Source organism: Acipenser ruthenus, chromosome 12 (genome assembly GCF_902713425.1).
Source record: "Acipenser ruthenus chromosome 12, fAciRut3.2 maternal haplotype, whole genome shotgun sequence".
Lineage (NCBI taxonomy): Eukaryota > Metazoa > Chordata > Actinopteri > Acipenseriformes > Acipenseridae > Acipenser > Acipenser ruthenus.
This window is the reverse complement of record NC_081200.1, coordinates 12,549,668-12,571,381: the sequence shown is the minus strand read 5'-3', so window position 1 is coordinate 12,571,381 and position 21,714 is coordinate 12,549,668. Positions and strand designations below refer to the sequence as shown.

General features: G+C 36.4%; 3 protein-coding genes across 6 annotated transcripts; all 3 read left to right on the top strand.

Moving 5' to 3' along the window:
- Positions 1 to 2,878: 2,878 nt before the first annotated feature.
- Positions 2,879 to 6,778, top strand: LOC117416471 (HEPACAM family member 2-like). Of its 3 annotated transcripts, XM_059034561.1 has the most exons (6): positions 2,879 to 3,026; positions 3,654 to 3,768; positions 3,854 to 4,210; positions 4,443 to 4,712; positions 5,309 to 5,422; positions 5,810 to 6,778. In XM_059034561.1, exons 2-5 carry the CDS (start codon positions 3,684 to 3,686, stop codon positions 5,389 to 5,391), a joined length of 795 nt encoding a protein of 264 aa, XP_058890544.1. In that variant the 5' UTR covers positions 2,879 to 3,026; positions 3,654 to 3,683; the 3' UTR covers positions 5,392 to 5,422; positions 5,810 to 6,778. The 3 variants fall into 3 exon arrangements, 2 of the variants coding, with proteins under 2 accessions (XP_058890544.1, XP_058890543.1); XR_009330690.1 differs by lacking the exon at positions 5,309 to 5,422 and having other exon boundaries at positions 2,880 to 3,026; positions 4,513 to 4,712; positions 5,810 to 6,775; XM_059034560.1 differs by lacking the exon at positions 5,309 to 5,422 and having other exon boundaries at positions 2,886 to 3,026; positions 5,810 to 6,773.
- Positions 6,779 to 10,308: 3,530 nt separating this feature from the next.
- LOC117416957 (hepatic and glial cell adhesion molecule) lies at positions 10,309 to 19,370 on the top strand. Of its 2 annotated transcripts, none has more exons than XM_034028473.3 (6): positions 10,309 to 10,376; positions 14,427 to 14,541; positions 14,630 to 14,986; positions 15,233 to 15,502; positions 16,233 to 16,340; positions 16,603 to 19,370. In XM_034028473.3, exons 2-6 carry the CDS (start codon positions 14,457 to 14,459, stop codon positions 16,788 to 16,790), a joined length of 1,008 nt encoding a protein of 335 aa, XP_033884364.3. In that variant the 5' UTR covers positions 10,309 to 10,376; positions 14,427 to 14,456; the 3' UTR covers positions 16,791 to 19,370. The 2 variants fall into 2 exon arrangements, with proteins under 2 accessions (XP_033884364.3, XP_033884363.3); XM_034028472.3 differs by lacking the exon at positions 10,309 to 10,376 and adding an exon at positions 13,068 to 13,770.
- Positions 19,371 to 19,706: 336 nt separating this feature from the next.
- On the top strand, positions 19,707 to 21,473 carry otos (otospiralin). Its single transcript, XM_034924684.2, has 4 exons — positions 19,707 to 19,835; positions 20,024 to 20,089; positions 20,641 to 20,664; positions 21,036 to 21,473. Exons 2-4 carry the CDS (start codon positions 20,029 to 20,031, stop codon positions 21,224 to 21,226), a joined length of 276 nt encoding a protein of 91 aa, XP_034780575.1. The 5' UTR covers positions 19,707 to 19,835; positions 20,024 to 20,028; the 3' UTR covers positions 21,227 to 21,473.
- The last annotated feature ends 241 nt before the right edge of the window (positions 21,474 to 21,714 follow it).

Sequence of the window (21,714 nt, the reverse complement as noted above, 5' to 3'; positions counted from 1 at the left end):
CTCTGAAACAAACATTACTTATTCTAGTCTGATCTATTCATGTTCACCTGGGCAAGTTTTACTTCTCTCAAGAGCTTTCTCCACCCACAACCACAGTCACATCACATTCTGTCTATTTTTGACAGTGTACAGTTGGCACACATACACCAGAGACATAGGAAAGCATAACTCACTTTCACTGACTTCCAGAGATCAGAACCTACCTGCTGGTTTTCATTTGCAAGTTTAGATGTGTCCTTTTTGGACAATTGCCCTTGCATAGCTGCTCAGAAAGCCCAATTTTTGCCAAAGGATAGAAGCACTGAGTTATATTTCTTAAAGCTATAAGAACATAAGAAAGTTTACAAACGAGAGGAGGCCATTCAGCCCATCTTGCTCGTTTGGTTGTTAGTAGCTTATTGATCCCAGAATCTCATCATATAATCTACCTCAAACATGTAAGGTTAATGGAAAAGTGCAAGATAGCCAGGTAATATGAAATGCTTCTCTAGCATAAGGAAAATTACCCAGATTAAGGAAAAGTTCAGCTTTCCCAGAACTGGGGAAATCTTGGCAGCCCAGCTAAAGGTCTGAGTAACAGCGACAACCTAGTTTGATACTGTAAGCAAAAAATCATTCTATGCGGTTATTGAAGAAATGTACAACAGTGAATGCAGGATCCTTTCTACATTTCACACGTTTCTATCTGTACTGTGATGTAAGTGGAAACATGTGGTCACTGCCACTCGCCTGTACTCAAAGTAACAAATACCTGCTCCTATATAGCTGTCTCTTGCTCATTTTCAAACTACTTTAAATAAAATGTAATGCGTCACCACATTTAGTTACTTGTCTGGTAAAGGAACCATATCAGTTACAAGTTACTGTAATCAGATTACTGTAATGTAATGCATCACTGTAATGCACTGTAATTCAGTACTCCACAACACTCTACATAAGTGTTAAACAAACAGGAGACATTTACATTTCTTTTAAAACATGTCCAGGTTATTGTTCTAAGTTGCAGTGAATACTTTACCAGATGTTTACTTTTCAAATATTTCAAATGCACTTTTGCCCACGAGCTGCTACACTTGAGTTTCCGTCCCATTACTTTCCGACCTGCATTTCTCAAGTGGTCTACCGCAATTGTTGCACCTTGCACCTACCTCTGGAAACTTCTTTAACTAAACTAATCCAATAGTTCTTATTGTTACACTCTATACATACCCCTGTACAGTATATGTAGAGATTAATTTGTCCAATTATGATAACATTTGAAAAGGTCATTCTTTAGCACAAGTTATTAAGAGTCTTAAAATATGGGTGTCTATGGAGACTTCTGTTTGTCTGCCTGTATGTCAGACTTACATTTTTACTACTTCTGCACTTGTTGCACTGAACTATTGCATGCAACTCGCAACTGTTTTCAGCATTACTGAGTCCAGATGTAATTTACTTTTGGTTGTGTGTATATAAAGAGAATATCTAATGGGAACTTTTCTCCACTTGTGTTAAGATCAGTCACTGAGACTGTAGGCTATTTTGTAACATCAAGTCAAATGTAATGGTTTGATGGATATCACTAAGAAACATCATGTGTCCAGTCAGTCTCTCTTTTTAAACGTTTACTGCACTACACCATGGAAACAGTGAAGTAAATCACAGTAAAACTAGTGAACGCATGGAAAGCACGGTCCTTACAAGGTACATTCGCCCATAGGTAGTTTATGGTAAAACAGGTCAATGCTTAATTTTTTAAGGCGGAAAACATGATGAACTTCTGCAAATGTAAAATAAATTTATAAAACAGTTACAAAAAATTATAAAACAGTTACATGCATCTTGTCTTGTGAACACCAAAGACAAAGCATGCTAAAAGCAGGGCTGTGTGTTGTGGTTTAACTGTAGGTTACAGCACACTATCGCTTTGTTCAAAGGAGTTTTTTTTTTCTCTGGTGATTGTTTGAAAACTGTCGATATTAACAATATTTTGTGGCGCTTGATAGGATGATTAAATTAATATTTTGTTTATTTAAAGAATCGCTCCTCCTTTGCATTACATTAAAAGGCTTTCATTAAACACAATGTACGGACCACATTTTATGGTAATTATGTGCTGGTCTGTCTAGTGCTACCTCTTTTATTCTCCATATTATGGGGTTGCTTACAAATAAAGCCACCAGTCGGATGTTGCCAGATATCTCATATTTTACGAACATGAATCAGTTAGTGTCTTGAAATGTAATCAACCAGACATGAAGCCCTTTTTTGTATAAAGTTACAATTGTTGTAATGTCTCATCTTTTTATTTCTTTAATGAAGCATTGACAGTGGGATTGCACAATGATGTTGACTACCGAAAATGGAAGTTAAAACTGGATTGTTTTCTTAACGTATGAGGTTGTAATGATAAGTACGCCGTTTTGTTTGCCTGCTAATCTGTTGTCATAAATCGCCCACATGCTGATCTCACTACTGCAGTCTTTCTCCAGAGCAGTCTTGCCACGTTCTGCGGCTATGGCTTTACAGAATGGGTAGAGAGGTACCTGTTAGTCCATGGACTATGTAAAAGCAAACCATTGCAAAGAATATAGTGTGATAGAGAGCGGGAGATCTGCTTCAGAGTGAACATATATTTACAAAAAAGGACTGAGCTAAATGTACAGCACATACACACACCCTCCATTGAACGGAATCCTTTAACATAGACCGCGCTGTGCTATTTTGCTTTGCTATGGTTAATAGTAAGTTTGTTTTATATGTATGTCCCAAATTTATTTTAAAATTTTAACTTTCACTAAACTCTGCCATTTTAGCACGCCCCACCTCAATTAAAATACAGTGCCGCCCACGTCAGTCCACGGAATACTTTACACCCTCATAAAAAAGAAAGCACATCGAAGACGTTATCTTACTAAGGTACGCCCAGGTCTGTCCTTTCCGTACAGCCACTGGGATACCAGGATCTTTTTAGTTTTATTATTATTTTTTTTTTAAAAAGCGCGGGCGGTTCATTCAAATCTGTGATACAGGGAACATTGCAGGTGAGCGAGTTATTTCAGTAATTTAAATTATTAAAATTTTACTTTATTATTATTATTATTATTATTATTATTATTATTATTATTATTATTATTATTATTGTTATTTTTATTGTTATTGTTGTTGTTGTTGTTGTTAGCAGAGTATGTGCAGGGATTGCTGTTAAGTTACCTATTTTCTACCCACGTGTCGGATGTGATCATTTAATCAGCTTTACATGCTTAATAAATTTGTAGCAGCAAGTTCTGGAAACAGTTCTTGAATACTTTTGCAATATGTTTTTATTTTTATAATTGTTTTTATCAAACACTAACCAATAAATCAATACTTTCTGAATTAAACGTAGCTAATTACTGTATTCTGTGTATTTGTAATGCGTATCATACTTATGACTGTGCATGTTTAATTAATAATAATACATACTCCAAAATGTAAAATAAAATGACATAAAAATGCACATTTATCAGACGCCAACAGTCGAGCTTAGTGGCCCGTACTGCTCTGACCACTGATCATGTCTATTACTGTAGCTTTCAGTGTATGTATTTGATCTGATATCACCCACTCCCTCCCCCAAAATAAATGTATTGTAATTATTTTTTTTGTCTTTTTTGTGTTTTTTTTAACAGAATGAGTGTTGCACGGTACTGCTGTGTATAATGAACAGAATATTCAAAAACACAGAAGCACATGTTTGGAAAAGGAATTTTGCTCTAAACACCTTAATGATCTATCAGGTTTTAGGTAAATTCTGTTTAAATGTTCAGCATTATATTCAAACGTTAGCCAATACTGTAAATATAATACCTTTTTTTGTATGCCTTCTTAGTGTTACACTTGTTTGGACAATGTGAAGGAGGGACGATATTGACTGTTGCTGGAAGCATCACTAACGCTTCAGTAGGAGATCGGGTCATGTTCCCTGTCACATCAGAGGGAAATCTGACATATGAGCTTAGCCTGCTATTGCAGTCAGACACGAAAATCCTATCATGGATCTCAAATAATCCATCAAATCCAACAATTTTCCAGTTAATGTTTGAAGATAGAATAGGATTTGATGGAACTGGTTCAATACTTCTGGATAATGTACAGCTCTCAGACAGTGGGGAGTACGAGGTGCATATCAATTATATGAGGAACAGAAAGCCAACGACGAGAAGAAGATTTCAACTTCATGTCTTTGGTAAGTGTTTAAGACCCATACTGTACATTTTTAAATAGTGCTTATCATGATGTAGAACCCGGTCACCTTTTTAATCACGTTTACAAATAGTTTCGTTGGTTTATCTTTTTTTTTTTTTGCACATGAATGAACTTTGTCTGAACTTTTTTTATTTGAATTGTTAGACACGGGAATTAAGGGAATTAAAAAACGATCATCTCTGATCAGTATATTTGCATTATTATTGTTTTAGAACCAGTTTCAAAGCCCAATGTGACAGCTGTTTGCTCTGTGAATAACATCATAATGACCTGCTCTACCAGCCAGGGGACCCACGTGTCCTATCGATGGGAAAAGGTGCCTGCCTGTAGTAGTGAGAGCTGTGTCAGTGCTGGTGCAGAGAAGCTGGTAGACGGGCTGTATGGATCTACTGATGAGTACAAATGCATTGCTGAGAACCCTGTCAGTACAGAAACAAGCGATCTGCTGGGAACACAAGCATGTGATGAAAACCTTCACAAAGGTAAGGGCATTGAAGTACTGGGACTGATTCACAAAGCTTGAAAAGGGTTTAGAAGTTTTCTTACATATCATTAGTATTACTGTTTGAATCATTTTAAAAATCATAATACAATGTAATTTAAAGATACTTACTCTTAAATGTTGAATAAATAGTACAGATTTGAATAATTCTCATACCCAGGTTTCATTCATGTTATTTGGTTTCTGTTATTTGTCACATTCATAAAATGTATTTATAAAAGGTTTGATCTATCAGCCTTAAAGTTTACCAGTTTTTTTTCAGTTTTCCCATATGTATAGTATGCATTTACCATAGTTCACCCTGCTTTGCCATGTTTATTAATATGCTCAGCCATACCTTGCTATTGTTTGCAATGCTTGCATGTGCTTTACAATGCTTTGTTACACTTTGCTATGCTTTTACTATGGTAAACATTTATAAGGGTAGAAACATGCGTCTTGTTAGTTCCCATCAACTGGAAAGCAACTACAGTAACAAGAATGAGAGAATTATATTCATTTTGTACATCCCATGTAAGTCTGTGAATTGATATTTTGAATGTCCCTAACTTCAATGTTGAAACTGTTTTCATATAGGTTTCAAGCACTGGGGGGTTACTGTAGTGTGCATCGTTGTTTTTGGAACATTTCTAACAGGATTGTCAGTTTACCTGTATTAGAAGACAAGGAAAACTAATGGACCAAATGATGGTATTTTTTGTTGCATTTTGCTTTTTTTAAATTCTTTACTGGGTAAACTATTTGTATTTGGTATTGAGAAGTGTTCATAACTCTGTATAACTGCAGTACAAAGCATTTTAAGTAACTATTTTAAAAATAAATGCCTTTTTAAGTTTTGGCTATTCCCCCAAATCCATTTTGTTATTTACAAAGTGAATATAAACAGGAAAACATTAGTTTAAGATAACTGTGATGTTTTAGACCCATAGTTACTCTTTGACTTATTTAGTTTGGTAATTTATCCCATACTAGCTTAGTGTACTGTTTAAGTCATGCCGAGAAGTAACACATAAGGGTCACAGAGATACAATTTTAATGTCAGCTTGTTTACTTTAAATGAATGTTGTTGTTTTACAGAACTGCAGTCACAAAGTGAGAAAGGTCTGAAGTGCTTGTTGAAGATGATAATGAGCCATTACATGAGAAAACTGAGGAAACCGTGCCATCCAGTGGAGAGGGAAAACATGCTGTCTCACTTTCACTTTCTCCCTCTTTCACTATACTCTCACTTTCTTTCTCTCTCTCTCCAGTTTTAATGTATGACTTTCATATAGCTTGCTCAAACTATGCACAGCAGTATGTCGAAAGTTTCATTTGATATGTTCGTGTGCCAAAAAGCACAATACTGTCCAATAGAAATTAGAGAATTGTCAGTTTCTGAACGTTCACCTGGCAGAACTGGCAAAAGTACCTAAAAGAAAAATACAGATGAAAAGCCTAATGGTGCTGGTGAGTTTTTTGTAAACCAAAACTCTGTATTTTCAACAAAAAGTTTCCAGTAAACAAATATGGTCTGCATATTTTTGGGGTTATGGATGATCATGACCTAAGGCTATGAGATACTCAATACACATCTTATGAATCTATCAAGTCTGACATGGGTATGGTACTAGACAATTAAATCCTTTTATGGCAGTAATTTTACAAAAAGCTGTCACTGACTACCAGAACTTTATATCTCAGAGACCATTTGAGATAGTGACTTCATATTTGCAGGCATAATAACTATTGTATACAGAATGGATTTGTTTAAGTATTTTGTTTTGTTAAACCTTTTGATTTATAATAAACGGGCGCAACATCGCATTCACTCATATTTATTGTCTGTCTACTTCCTGGCCTGACATCACCAAAAAGCCATCTTGTCACAGAGTGCTACTTGCATTCAGCTTGGCTGTTTACTGTGATATATGTAGGGATGTTTGTACATTCAAGTTGTATACAATGTATTAAACCAGCACAAAATTGAATGCTAACTTTAAGTTGTTAAATAATGCTTTTTTTTATATAACCAAATGACCCCAACCCCCCCCCCCCCCCAAAATAAAATAATACAATGCAAAACAATATAAAGCTATGGCCAAACGTTTTCTATCACCCTATTGAATTAACATATTGAATTACATACTGCTTTGTAGTTTTCCATATAGTTAACGAAAAACTGTACTATTATGGCTTTCGGTATATCTTTTGGAATATCATTTTGTAGTTTCTTGAATTACATGATGTTAAATAAAATATCTAAATTATGTTCATATAGTTTGTCTCAACCCTAAAATTCTAGGTGATGCAAAACTTTTGTCCATTGCTATAGCTGAAGTTAAATGTATTTGTCCACCATAAAAAGCAAACAAAAAAGGACTACAGTTTACAGTATCTTGCACTGAATTAAGAAAATATTACCCAGCTGTAATGTAGAATGTGGCCATTATAGTTATCAAATGCATTTTTGACAAATTAAAAGTCTTTGGTAATTAATTGTTTTATATTTTTTAGTAAGCAGTTTTATGAAAAGCATAATAGTACCCACTGAAATATTTGTATCTGGTTCATCAGTTCCAAAGCAGGAACTGGGTACCCGGTTTCGAAGGAACCGGTTCGCACATCTCTAGATAAAAAATTATAGCGATCCAACAATCCCCATCTGCCCTGGCTCACCAGCTTGCTGGCCTGCTCAACAGTCTCTCCGGCTCACCATCTCAGTGCCTGCTCATCAGCCAATCGGCTCACCATCTCGACTCGCGGCTCATCAGCCAACCGACTCACCAGCTCGCCCGCCTGCTCAACAGTTGTCCCGGCTCACCAGATCACCCGCCTGCTCATTGGCCAACTGGCTCACCAGCTCATCGCTTGTTCATCACCCAAACGGCTCACCAGCTCGCCTGCCTGCTCGACAGCCACCCTGGCTTGCCAGCTCGCTGCCTGCCCATCAACACAATGACTGGACCGCTTGCCAGCAAGTCCACCACCCGGCTGCCCGCCCGCTGCGGGCCGAAGCTATGGAGGACCTCCATCTGCATTGCATGGAGTGGCTCACGGGTAAGCAGCGCCACATACTGAAAGGGCTCCTGGAGGAGTATGATGACTGTTTTGCCCCGAAGTCCAAGGACTGCACGCGGACTGGGTTGGTCCAGCATCACATCACCATGGGGGATGCGCCAGCCGTGAGCGTGCTCGCCGGCTTCTGCTGGCCAAGAAGGAGGTTGCGGAGGGCATCATCCGGGAGATGGCTGCCGATTGGGTGATCAAGCCATCCAACAGCCCCTGGGCAGCTCCCATAGTGCTCTCGTCGAACAAGGACTGCAGCCTCAAGTTTTGTGTTGACTACTGGCAACTCAATGTGGTCATGAAGAAGGACGTCTAATCACTCCCCTGCATCGATACGGCCCTGGATGAAATCACGGCTCCCTCTGGTTCAGCTCTGTTGACTGGCGCAGTGGCTAATGGCAGGTCGAGCTAGCCCCCGAGGCCCAACCGAAGATGGCTTTCACCATGAAGCACGGCCTCTTGATACCATTCGGGATGTGCAACAACCCTGACACTTGAATGCCTTATGGAGTGCGTTCTAAGTGGCATTCCCCGCTCGGCCTGCATGGTCTACCTGGATGACTTGTTCATCCACGCAGCAACCTACGAGGAGGCCATTGCCAACCTGAGGGAGGTGCTGGACCGAATCCGGGCCACTGGCCTGAAGCTGCACCTGGGAAAGTGCCACCTGATGCGCCAGGACACCCAGTTCCTTGGTCACGTGGTGGGGGCCAATGGAGTTGCCACCAACCCAGCCAAGGTGGAGGCAGTGCAGAGGTGGCCAACGCTGATGTCATTCCGCCAAGTGAGGGGCTTCCTGGGGCTGGCCTCCTAGTATTGGTGATTCGTCCGGGGGATCACTGACATTGCCCGCCCATTGCCGTCCATCACCGAGAAGGGGACAGCACATTCTGCCAACTCCAGGATGCACTGGCTTGCTCGATACCAACGTCATTGATGTCGGGCTTGGGGGCGTGCTGTCCCTGGTGGGGGGAGGGGAATGAGTAGTGGCCTACTACAGCAAGGTCCTCAGAAAGACGGAGCGAAACTATTGCATCACCCGGAGAGAGCTGTTGGTGGGGGTACAGTCTATCCATCACTTCTGACCCTACTTGTATGGCAGGCCATTCACTGTCCGGACAGACCACGCTTTGCTACGGTGGCTCCACTGCTTTAAGGAACCAGAGAGGCAAGTGGCGCACTGGATCAAGGTGCTCCAGAGCTTCGACTTCCGGTTCCAGCACTGGATTGGACGACAGCATGGGAACATTGAGACCCTGTCTCGCCAGCCACTCAAGGTTTTCCAGTGCTGGTACTGCGAGCCCCTGGGCCTGAAGGAGGCGGGCCACACCAGGGAGTGGGTGAGCATGGCTTCCGCAAGTGAGGGGTTATTGATGGAGGTCTGGGAGGGTCAACCTGGGTCACAAGCTGGGGGTCAAGGCGCTCTGTGGACAGTGGGACACCTTGGAATTTAGAGGGGAGGGGAGGGGAGGGGGGGGGGGTGCTCCACCGAGTCTGGGTCCATTCAGCCACTTGATATTTTGTGTGCCCAATTAATCGGTTGCTATTTGGCTAAATATATTATTCACTAGATGTCACTGCACACCTTAGAAGAAACCACAGCAGAGGAAATACACAATGGTCAGTAAGGGAAAGATTGTGGATCGTACCTTTTCAAGTAAAAAGTATTTCATTGTGTTGTAAAATGATTGTCTAGGACTAGATGTTGGTGTTCACTTTGAGTTACAGAGTCTTTCACTCCTCTTAACTAACCAACGCTATGTGTTCACACCTGCGCACAATTTGGAAAACTTGTTGATATAAAGTTTTTCTTCACCCTTAAGAGTTCTTCCTTAATTAGAGATCCATGCCGCTGATTAATTCAATTCATTGGATCCCAGGGTCAGCTCTACCAATTAAAAGAGGAAACATAAATGTTACTGCTACACCTACACTTACACATTAAAACCTCAGTGAAATTGTACCCGATCTGAACAGGGTTCATTTCCCATCTACACATCGGTTTGAATCAAGAATAGAAGCCAGCATGTCTGGACTAGCCTCAGTACTGTACATAACAATTATAAAGATTGTTTTCAGTTTCCCAAATAGACTATTACTTATTGCTGTTAAATGTAGGCACATTGTCTAATGTGTTAGACACTGCCTCTGCTCAATGACCTCATTATCTTGTTTGTGGTTATCACAGACTAAACTCAAGCAGTGTGTGGACTAAATACATTTCAATGATCAATTCGACTCCCACACAGTTTTTTTTTTATTTTCCTACCACATTTTTTAAATTATTTTATTGTTCTCTTTGTAAATGGGACACATTGAGAGTTTAATTGGAAGGGTCCTTTTTTGTGTGAAACACCTTTGGCATAGAAACCTGTTGAACATGTTTTCTATATGATACTTCAATGCTGGTAATTATTGAAAATACATGTAAAATGCTGCCTGAATTCCTCCTTTTAATTCAACCAAACCCATTTCTGGTATATACACATGCTAATCATGCCCCACCTCCAGTATTAATGCATTATATTCTGTTTGCTGTTTTAATATCTCAGGACTCGGATCCTGAACCAGCTGGAGATGGTGCCTAAACTAGCAGGTAGGTTCTGATCTCTGGAAGTCACTGTAAAAAATAGACAGAATGTGATGTGACTGTGGTTGTGGGTGGAGAAAGCTCTTGAGAGAAGTAAAACTTGCCCAGGTGAACATGAATAGATCAGACTATAATAAGTAGTGTTTGTTTCAGAGCATTAGCACATATGCTATATTCACATGCAAACTTATTTTCCAAAATAGTGCTTATGTGCTTTAATCGATGTATTTTATTTTCAAGTTTAGATGCGTCCTTTTTGACAATTGCCCTTGCATAGCTTCCCAGAAAACCCATTTTTGCCAAAAAGTGGAAGCACTGAGTTATATTTCTTAAAGCTATAAGAACATAAGAAAGTTTACAAACGAGAGGAGGCCATTCAGCCCATCTTACTTGTTTGGTTGTTAGTAGCTTATTGATCCCAGAATCTCATCATATAATCTACCTCAAACATGTAAGGTTAATGGAAAAGTGCAAGATATCCAGGTAATATGAAATGCGTCTCTAACATAAGGAAAATTACCCAGATTAAGGAAAACTTCAGCTTTCCCAGAACTGGGGAAATGTTGTCAGCCCAGCTAAAGGTCTGAGTAACAGTGACAAACTAGTTTGATACTGTAATCAAAAAATCAGTCTATGCGGTTATTGAAGAAATGTACAACAGTGAATGTAGGATCCTTTCTACATTTCACACGTTTCTATCTATACTGTGATGTAAGTGGAAACATGTGGTCACTGTCACTCGCCTGCATCTTTTATTTTAGAAGCGTGTGGGTTTGTATCATGCTGCTAAACATCAAACGGATCAAAATCAAATGCTGTGTACACAGGTAGAAAGATAAAATATTATCAAACGAAATAATCACCAACAATATAATATACTGCTTTTCAATACAAACACAAACAATACAATTAACACTTTATTAATGTATGTTTTGACAGTGCCCCTTTGACTGGTCCCCAAATATAATTTAATGGCCCTGAAGAAGCTGCATACTTTTTTTTAATAATAATAATAGAACAAACCAGTAATGGTAAATACCCAAATTAACAAATACCTGCTCCTGTGTAGCTGTTTCTTGCTCATTTTCAAACTACTTTAAATAAAATGTAATGTGTCACCACATTTAGTTACTTGTCTGGTAAAGGAACCATATCAGTTACAAGTTACTGTAATGTAATGCATTATTGTAATGCACTGTAATTCAGTACTCCACAACACTCTACATAAGTATTAAACAAACAGGAGACATTTACATTTCTTTTAAAACATGTCCAGGTTGTTGTTCTAAGTTGCAGTGAATACCAGATGTTTACTTTTCAAATATTTCAAATGCACTTTTGCCCACCGAGCTGCTACACTTGAGTTTCCGTCCCAGTACTTTCTGACCTTTCAATGCCGGGGGCACAGCCTGCATTTCTCAAGTGGTCTACCACAATTGTTGCACCTTGCCGATAAGAACAGCTCTACCTCTGGAAACTTCTTTAACTAAACTAATCCAATAGTTCTTATTGTTACACTCTATACATACCCCTGTACAGTATATGTAGAGATTAATTTGTCCAATTATGATAACATTTGAAAAGGCCATTCTTTAGCACAAGTTATTAAGAGTCTTAAAATATGGGTGTCTATGAAGACTACCTGTATGTCAGACTTACATTTTTACTACTTCTGTACTTGTTGCACTGAACTATTGCATGCAACTCGCAACTGTTTTCAGCATTACTGAGTCCAGCTGTAATTTACTTTTGATTGTGTGTATGTAAAGAGAATATGTAATGGTAACTTTTCTCCACTTGTGTTAAGATCAGTCACTGAGACTGTAGGCTATTTTGTAACATCAAGTCAAATGTAATGGTTTGATGGATATCACTAAGAAACATCATGTGTCCAGTCAGTCTCTCTTTTTAAACGTTTACTGCACTATACCATGGAAACAGTGAAGTAAATCACAGTAAAACTAGTGAACGCATGGAAAGCACGGTCCTTACAAGGTACATTTGCCCATAGGTAGTTTATGGTAAAACAGGTCAATGCTTAATTTTTTAAGGAGGAAAACATGCTGAACTTCTGCAAATGTAAAAAATAAATAAATTATGAAACAGTTACATGCATCTTGTCTTGTGAATACCAAAGACAAAGCATGCTAAAAGCAGGGCTGTGTGTTGTGGTTTAACTGTAGGTTACAGCGCACTATCGCTTTGTTCAAAGGAGGTTTTTTTCTATGTTATTTTTTTTTAAAAATGCGTAATAAAGTGGTACGACCAGAAGAGCAGGCTCGTGGCCGTTTGGTTTTATACTGTCCCATTTACTTTGTTATATGATAGAGGGACTTCATATAATTGCGACACAAGTAGCCTACTGTATAAAGAAATCCCATTCCAAACGCCGGATTTGTCGTAAAGGCATAGTCATACATTTTTCGAAATATTTTGTTGCGCTTCATAGGATGATTAAATTAATATTTTGTTCATTAAAAGAATCGCTGCTCCTTCGCATTACATGAACAGGCTTTCATTAAACACAGTGAACAGACCACATTTTAAGGTAATGTTGCCAGATATCTCTTATTTTACGAACAGGAATCAATCAGTGTCTTGAAATGTAATCACCCAGACATGAAGCCCTTTTATATATATATATATATAGTTACAATTGTTGTAATGTCTCATCTTTTTTATTTCTTTAGTAAAGAATTGACAGTGGGATTGCACAATGATGTTGACTACCGAAAATGGAAGTTAAAACTGGATTGTTTTCTTAACGTATGAGGTTGTAATGATAAGTACGCCGTTTTGTTTGCCTGCTAATCTGTTTCATAAATCGCCCACATGCTGATCTCACTACTGCAGTCTTTCTCCAGAGCAGTCTTGCCACATTCTGCGGCTATGGCTTTACTGAATGGGTAGAGAGGTACCTGTTAGTCCATGGACTATGTAAAAGCAAACCATTGCAAAGAATATAGTGTGATAGAGAGCGGGAGATCTGCTTCAGAGTGAACATTTATTTACAAAAAAGGACTGAGTTAAATGTACAGCACATACACACACCCTCCATTGAACGGAATCCTTTAACATAGACCGGGCTGTGCTATTTTGCTTTGCTATGGTTAATAGTAAGTTTGTTTTATATGTATGTCCCAAGTTTATTTTTAAATTTAAACTTTCATTAAACTGCCATTTTAGCACGCCCCACCTCAATACAGTGCCGCCCACGTCAGTCCACAGAATTCGTTACACCCTCATAAAAAAGAAAGCACATCGAAGATGTTATCTTACTAAGGTACGCCCAGGTAGTCTGTCCTTTCCGTACAGCCACTGGGATACCAGGATCTTATTATTTATTTTTAAAAAAAGCGCGGGCGGTTCATTGAAATCTGTGGAACAGGGAACATTGCAGGTGAGCGAGTTTTATACAGTAATTTAAATTATTATAATTTTACTTGACTTTAGGGAATTCATGATTTTAATGCATATTATTATTATTATTATTATTATTATTATTATTATTATTATTATTATTATTATTATTATGAGTAGAACATGGGGAAATATTGCATGTTACCTATTTTCTACCCACGTGTCGGATTTGATCATTTAATCAGCTTTACTTGCTTTATAAATTTGTAGCAGCAAGTTCTGGAAACAGTTCTTGAATACTTTTGCAATATGTTTTTATTTTTATAATTGTTTTATGAAACACTAACCAATAAATCAATACTTTCTGAATTAAACGTAGCTAACTACTGTATTCTGTGTATTCGTAATGCGTATCGTATCGTAAATGTATTTCTCATGTTGAAAGCATGATCGTATTTATGACTATACATGTTTAACTAATAATAATACATACTCCAAAATGTAAAATAAAATGACATACAAATGCACATTTATCAGACGCCAACAATCGAGCTTAGTGGCTCGTACTGCTCTGACCACTGATCATGTCTATTACTGTAGCTTTCAGTGTATGTATTTGATCTGATATCACCCACTCCCTCCCCCAAAATAAATGTATTGTAATTATTTTTTGTCTTTTTTGTCTTTTTTTAACAGAATGAGTGTTGCACGGTACTGCTGTGTATAATGAACAGAATATTCAAAAACACAGAAGCACATGTTTGGAAAAGGAATTTTGCTCTAAACACCTTAATGATCTATCAGGTTTTAGGTAAATTCTGTTTAAATGTTCAGCATTATATTCAAACGTTACCCAATACTGTAAATATAATACCTTTTTTTTGTATGCCTTCTTACAGTATTACACTTGTTTGGACAATGTGAAGGAGGGACGATATTGACTGTTGCTGGAAGCATCACTAACGCTTCAGTAGGAGATCGGGTCATGTTCCCTGTCACAGCAGAGGGAAATCTGACATATGAGCTTAGCCTGCTATTTCAGTCAGACACGAAAATCCTATCATGGATCTCAAATAATCCATCAAATCCAACAATTTTCAACTTAATGTTTGTAGACAGAATACAAGTGGATGGAACTGGTTCAATATTTTTGGATAATGTACAGCTCTCAGACAGTGGACAGTATGACATGCAGATCAATTATGTGAGACACACAATGAAAACAATGACAAGAAGTTTTCAGCTGCATGTCTTTGGTAAGTGTTTAAGACTCATACCATTTGAAATAGTGCTTATCATGATGTAGAACCCATTCACTTTTTTAATCACGTTTACAAATAGTTTCTGACAGTATTTTTGAACAAGTTGGTTTATCTTTTTTTTTTTTGCACATGAATGAACTTTGTCTGAACTTTTTTTATTTGAATTGTCAGACACGGGAATTAAGGGGAATTAAAAAACAATCATCTCTGATCAGTATATTTGCATTATTATTGTTTTAGAACCTGTTTCAAAGCCCAATGTGACAGCTGTTTGCTCCGTGAACAACATCACTATGACCTGCTCTACCAGCCAGGGGACCCACGTGTCCTATCGATGGGAAAAGGTGCCTGCCTGTAGTAGTGAGAGCTGTGTCAGTGCTGGTGCAGAGAAGCTGGTAGATGGGCTGTATGGATCTACTGATGAGTACAAATGCATTGCTGAGAACCCTGTCAGTACAGAAACAAGCGATCCGCTGGGAACACAAGCATGTGATGAAAACCTTCACAAAGGTAAGGGCATTGAAATACTGGGACCTACAGTCACAGGCAATAGTATTGGCATCCTATGCTTATTATACTGTAATTCAAGATTGCAGATTAAAGACAAGCATTTACTAAACTTTAAACAGTTTTTAATTAAACAAAAAGCAAAATACACAATCAAAAGTATTGGCACCCCTGCTTTAGTATTTCCTGTATCTTCTTTTCTGGTTATTGACTTTATACTGCAGGTTAATTTCTGTGTAATGGTTTTCAATCAATTAATATATTTTTACATGCTCTGTTACATTTTTACAGACTTTTAATCTAAAGTTGCCAATACTTTTATCATGAATATCTGAAATTACTTGAAGTAATTATTATTATTATTATTTTTTACAAAGATTATTTGTTAAACTACCAGAAACTGTGTATTTTGTTCCTTGGTCTTTGTCATATTAATTAGTGGTTGATATTAACTAAATGCCAGTATTTTACATCTTGTCTTGAATGATCTTATATAAAGTATTGGGTGCCAGTACTTTTGTCTGCCACTTGTATTCACCGTGCTTTAAAGGAGTGCTTAACAGCACACATATGAATTGCAGTAAGAACTACTCTGAATGATTATAATTGTAAAAAAAATACTAAAAAAGGACAGTAAAGGACAGTAAAAAAAAAAAAAAAAAATTGAAGCTACAGTATGTGAGTTGATATGCTTATTCCTAACTTCATGTTCAAACTCTGTTTTTTCATATAGGTCCCAGGCACTGGTGGGTTGCTATAACATGTGTCATTTTTTTGGGTATATTACTAACTGGAGTTTACCTGTACAAGAAGACAAAGAACAGGAACAAAGAAAACACTGGTAAACAAATTCAATGCATCTTATTAAATATATGTTTTAAAAATGTACTTTTACATATGTTTTTAAAATAGTGTTAGTGGTATTAGTATTGAACACTGAGGAATGAAGCACTATTGCACTTCTGTATAATGCAGTTACTAAGCATGACTGCATTATTACTGAATTACAGTTATTAGGTATTAACTGTTTAAAAATATGGTAACGGCCAAACAAGTTTTGTACATAATTTACACCAAATATGTATATATATTTTTTTTAACAGATCTGCAGTTACAAACAGAAGAAAGGTCTGATTGTCATATTGAACCAGTATATGTAACAGAAGAAAGGTCTGATTGTCATATTGAACCAGTATATGCAACAGCAGAAAGGTCTGATTGTCATATTGAACCCGTATATGTAACAGAAGAAAGGTCTGTTGAGCTTATTGACCCAGTATATGTAACATAACTTTTTATTTTCTTCAAAGAAGTTTCCAATATACAAATATGTTCTGAATATTTTTCGGGTGGTAATGACCTAAGGCTATGGGATATCCACTTTATACTATATAGTGCAGAGCTATAGTCTAGCCAACAAGTTTGATGTGGTTATTGTACAAGAAAATGAAATCCTTTTGTGTAATTTTACAAAGCTGTCACTGCCAGAACTGCATATCTCAGAGACCATGTGAGATAACGACTTCATATTTGCAGGGATAATAACTGTTGTATGCAAGGTGGATTGGTGGCCATGAAATTGACCTCTGACACATTGTTTTAACCTCTGGCCCCATCCATGTTTCCCTTCATGTTTTTTGTTTTCATTTTATGATTCAAAACATTCAGTATATACTGTCTCATTACAAGCTGGAAGGTAGTGTAGTTTAGTTATACAATATAATGTTTTTAAAGAGCCTTCTGAAAGATCAAATACATGTACCGGAAATGATTGTTCAGTTATTTAGTGATTAATTCAACTCCATATAAATGGATCATTTTGTTCTGACTCTGTCTCGAGATACTGTGTTGTATGTAGTATTTCGGGATTTTGTACATTAAAGTGTATACTATTAAACCAGCATAAAAAAAAATCTAAGAACAAAACTGAATGTTAACCTTTAAAAAAATACAATACAAAAACAGAAAACAATATATAGCTATGTCCAAAAGTTTTGCATCACCCTATAGAACAAATGTTGCTTCATAAAGTCGAATGAAACCTGCTGAATAATGTTACGTTAACGTATTGAATTACATACAGCTTTGTAGTTTTCCAAATACTTAACGAAAAACTGACAAAAATGGAAAAATTTGACATCTAACATGAAGTACTGTACTACTATTATGGCTTCCGGTAGACTTTTGCAATACCATTTTGTAGTTTCTTTAATTACATGATGTTAAATAAAATATCTAAATTATGCTCATATAGTTCTTTTTGAGCTCTCAACCCTTAATATCTCAACCCTAAAATTCTAGGTGATGCAAAACATTTGGCCATAGCTGTAGATGAAGTTAAATGTATTATTTGTCCACCATTTAAAGCAAAAAAAAACAAACAAAAAAATACAGTTTACAGTATCTTGCACTGAATTAAGAATTTCTAAATAAAGAAGTTTCGTTTTATTATGTTTTCTACCACTGTATGTTTTATAGTTGTGCATAAATAATTTAAATGTGGATGCAATTTCTTTATGACATGTAAAGCTGAAAAAACATCAACAAATTAGTATTAATAGCTTTGAGATTGTAGTAAAATATGTCGACACACTCAATTCGAAACAACATATGTAAATGATGTGTCAAAGTAGGTGTGAAGCCTTGAAAATGACTAGTGTTGCATATACCAGCATAACTGCAGTCACATCTATATGGTGTTAAATTAACGGCAGCTCTAAATACTTAACAGATGTGAAAATTGCTAAATAATATGCACTGTATCCTGTCTATTCTGTACAACTGTGATGATTCATTGAAGGGTTGAGTGGGAAAGTGATGTATCTCTCATGGATGTTGTTTTAAGGAATTGAGAGCCTTATTAGAATGAAATGAATTAGCTTTATTGAGATCTTGGTGATTTGGCTAGTACTTGTGTTATCATGCCTTTTATTTTTCGTTGTCCCACAAATCTTTACAAAATAACCTCAAGAGTGCCATCGTGAATGTAAGCGTATTTCAAAACGTTCATTGTAGTCTTTCTTTAGATCTCTCTGCTTCATTGGTCTGAAATCAGTATTCTGATTCCCAGTCTCAATTTTTAATCGTGGTTTGGATGTGATTTTCTACTTTTTCACTGAAGATATACTTCCTGTATATAGTACAGTAGGTGAATGTACAAAAGTGATAATTGAAATCTCATCATTATGACAGGTGCAAGTCGGCTCCCAGATTAATTGAAAAGTAACAACAGCATCTATATACAACACTCACATTCAACTCTTTAGTCTTCTGACACATCCATTGGTGTTAATCAAACATCTAATAATTGATGTTGGTCTTTTGTGTAATTCTGTCTGTACAATTGCAGGAAGCGTCCTATTTAATGACTGGTGGTATTCATCCATCATTTAGATCAACTACATACACCCTGTGCTCAAAGTATTGCACTGCCATGAATTGCATTTATGCTGCAGTATAATTGTTATGTGTAGGTTTTTAGTATAGTGAAGCTGATATGGCACTTACTTATGTTTATTTTGTTCTCATTATGTGTCTGCCATTTTTGTTTTCTACCCTGCGTGCATGTAATGTATGTGGAAAAAAGAATGTACTTTTGATGTATTTCTAGTCTTGTTATTTACATTACATTGCAATCAGCCTGTTCTGTGTTATTATAGCCATACAATAGAATTGCAGTTAACTTGTGCAGCTTTGCTTAATGATTTGTTTAATTAGTGTTGGTGTGTTTCCTTTTTATTAGATGTGTTCCAGTTTTTTAAAAGTATTTTTTTACATTACACTTTTATAAGTATTTTTTTAATGATTTTTTTTTTACTATGGACTTTTGTATGTTTTAATCATGTTTTTTACAATAAATGTTTTTAAAATATGTTATATAGATTTTTTTTAAACTGGAACTAGCAACACAAATACACTACAATCAGTATTAATTAGGTTTCTAGCAGAGAACAGAATTGCCTTTCCAAATATATATATATATATATATATATATATATATATATATATATATATATATATATATATATATATATATATATATATATATAGTGTTGCCAAGACTGGTACAACATTCTCTTCTTGGCAGTCATGATTGTATATATATATAATTTAAAGTAGCATTTTGAAGCTATGTCAATATTTCTAAAGAATTCCTGAATAATCTTAACAAATGCCAGTTGGCTTTGGAGGGGTGGGAGGATGGGGGTGTGAAAATGACGTTCATTTCCTCCATCTTTAGTCCAGTTTAAACATTCCTGCACCAAACACAGGCATCCATTCAACTTTCCAGATCCAGAACTATTCCTCCTCTCCGCTTGAAGAAAAAGCAGAACAGGTAAAATAAAATGGAAAAAATTAAAAAAAAAAAAAATTAAATATTTGGTTAACTGTTTAAAATGATTTAATTCCTACATTTTTGTCTTTAAACCTAGCATGCAATATGGTTATGTTTTTTAATACGGAGGATCCCTTTTGCTGCAAATAAATATTTATTTTAAACTTCAGATTGATATTTTTTTTTAGGAAACATGAAGTGGTGTTTCTATGCTGGGATATTTCTTATCTATGTGTTTGTCAATGAATTAACTGGTAAGGAAAGTTTTTGCTATAATATTTTGAAAACAAAATGTCTATATTATTATGCCATTGCATGTGCATGTAATGAATGCATGCAGATGTAGTACATGTGAAGTTAGATAGATATGCATGTGTGTATAAGTATCTATATTGTAGGTCAATGGCAGAATTTGTTTTTTAACAAAATGCCTTGTCATTAAATTTAACAAAATGATTTGGAATTTATTAAACTCTGCATTCTGCAGACAGATTTTGTCAACTCACACACACACATATATATATATATATATATATATATATATATATATATATATATATATATATATATATGTAATTTTAATGGAAAGTAAGGTATTATATGTGCATGTGGGTTTAAAAAGAGAGAAAAGGCTATTATACTGTTTTTAGTTTGGATAAACTGTGAGGCTGGGCAAACAAAGTGGGGTTTATATGCTTAAAGGAATTTTTCCAGGGAATGTTTAATGTCTCAGGGGATCGGAGGGAAGTCAAATGATTCTTTGTGAGTTCTGAATTCCTAAAAATATATATTTCTTTTTTTTCAGATGCCAGTGTGATCCGAGAAGGAGGTAAACACCCATTTTCACATGTCTGAATTAGATTCAATCTCAAGGAAAGGACCTGTAGACACTGAGACACTTCTACTAATGATATCCCTACAAAACAGTATGTAGACTGTTAATGAGCAATTAGTAAAATAGCAATTATTGGCTTAATTGTCTCTTGCAGTAAACAAACCGGATCGTCAAGAATACATGCTTTCTTATAAAATAGAAACTTTGGGTAAAATCAGTAAATGTATTACATCTTAGTGTTAAATTGAACGTGTGTGGGTGACATTGCAGCTTTAAGCCATACTATGTGCATTGTTTTGCACATTCCTGTATTAAGAAGGCTGTAAAACAAGCTTTGACTGTGTCTTACCTGCTCTTTCTTTTAGTCCCATATGATGAAACCCCCGCCAGACCCTACTGGTCATACTCCACCACAGACTTCTGGAGATACATTGAGTACTTCAGAAGCATTGGGGCCTACAACCAGATTAACGAGATGGCCAGGACATTTTTCGCTCACCAGCACCTGGGCGATACTCTGGGCTACGATGCTGTTGAGTTAGAACATGAGCATTAAAGAGCCTTTCACTCAGCAATACAGCAATACGTACAGCTGAATGTAGTCTTAGCTGTCATAACAAGCCTTTAGTGGGGATTTAGCCTTAGAGCATGTCTATTATATTCTGGTTACATTCTACAGTAATGTTGCAGTCCTCATTTTTCAGCTGTGATGCATATATACTATAAACATGGCTTCAAGTGTATTATTGTGATAATATATGAGATGTATTTGGTGCTATAATACTAAATGTTTATAAACTCCTTGCTGATGGATGTTTTTATTAATTCATGAAACACACTGGCTATGTTTACAGGTTTACTCTATGATATTCCTAGCCCGATTCTATTTTTGCCACAACATGGGTTTACAACAAAAGTCAAAGTGGGTGTAATTTTTGGAAATTAACAAGGAGCTATGCTAATTGTGGATGTCATGCAGCATAAGAACTGCATTATGAAATAAACCTGCATTGCTTTACAAACGGTGTACAACACCCTAGACTA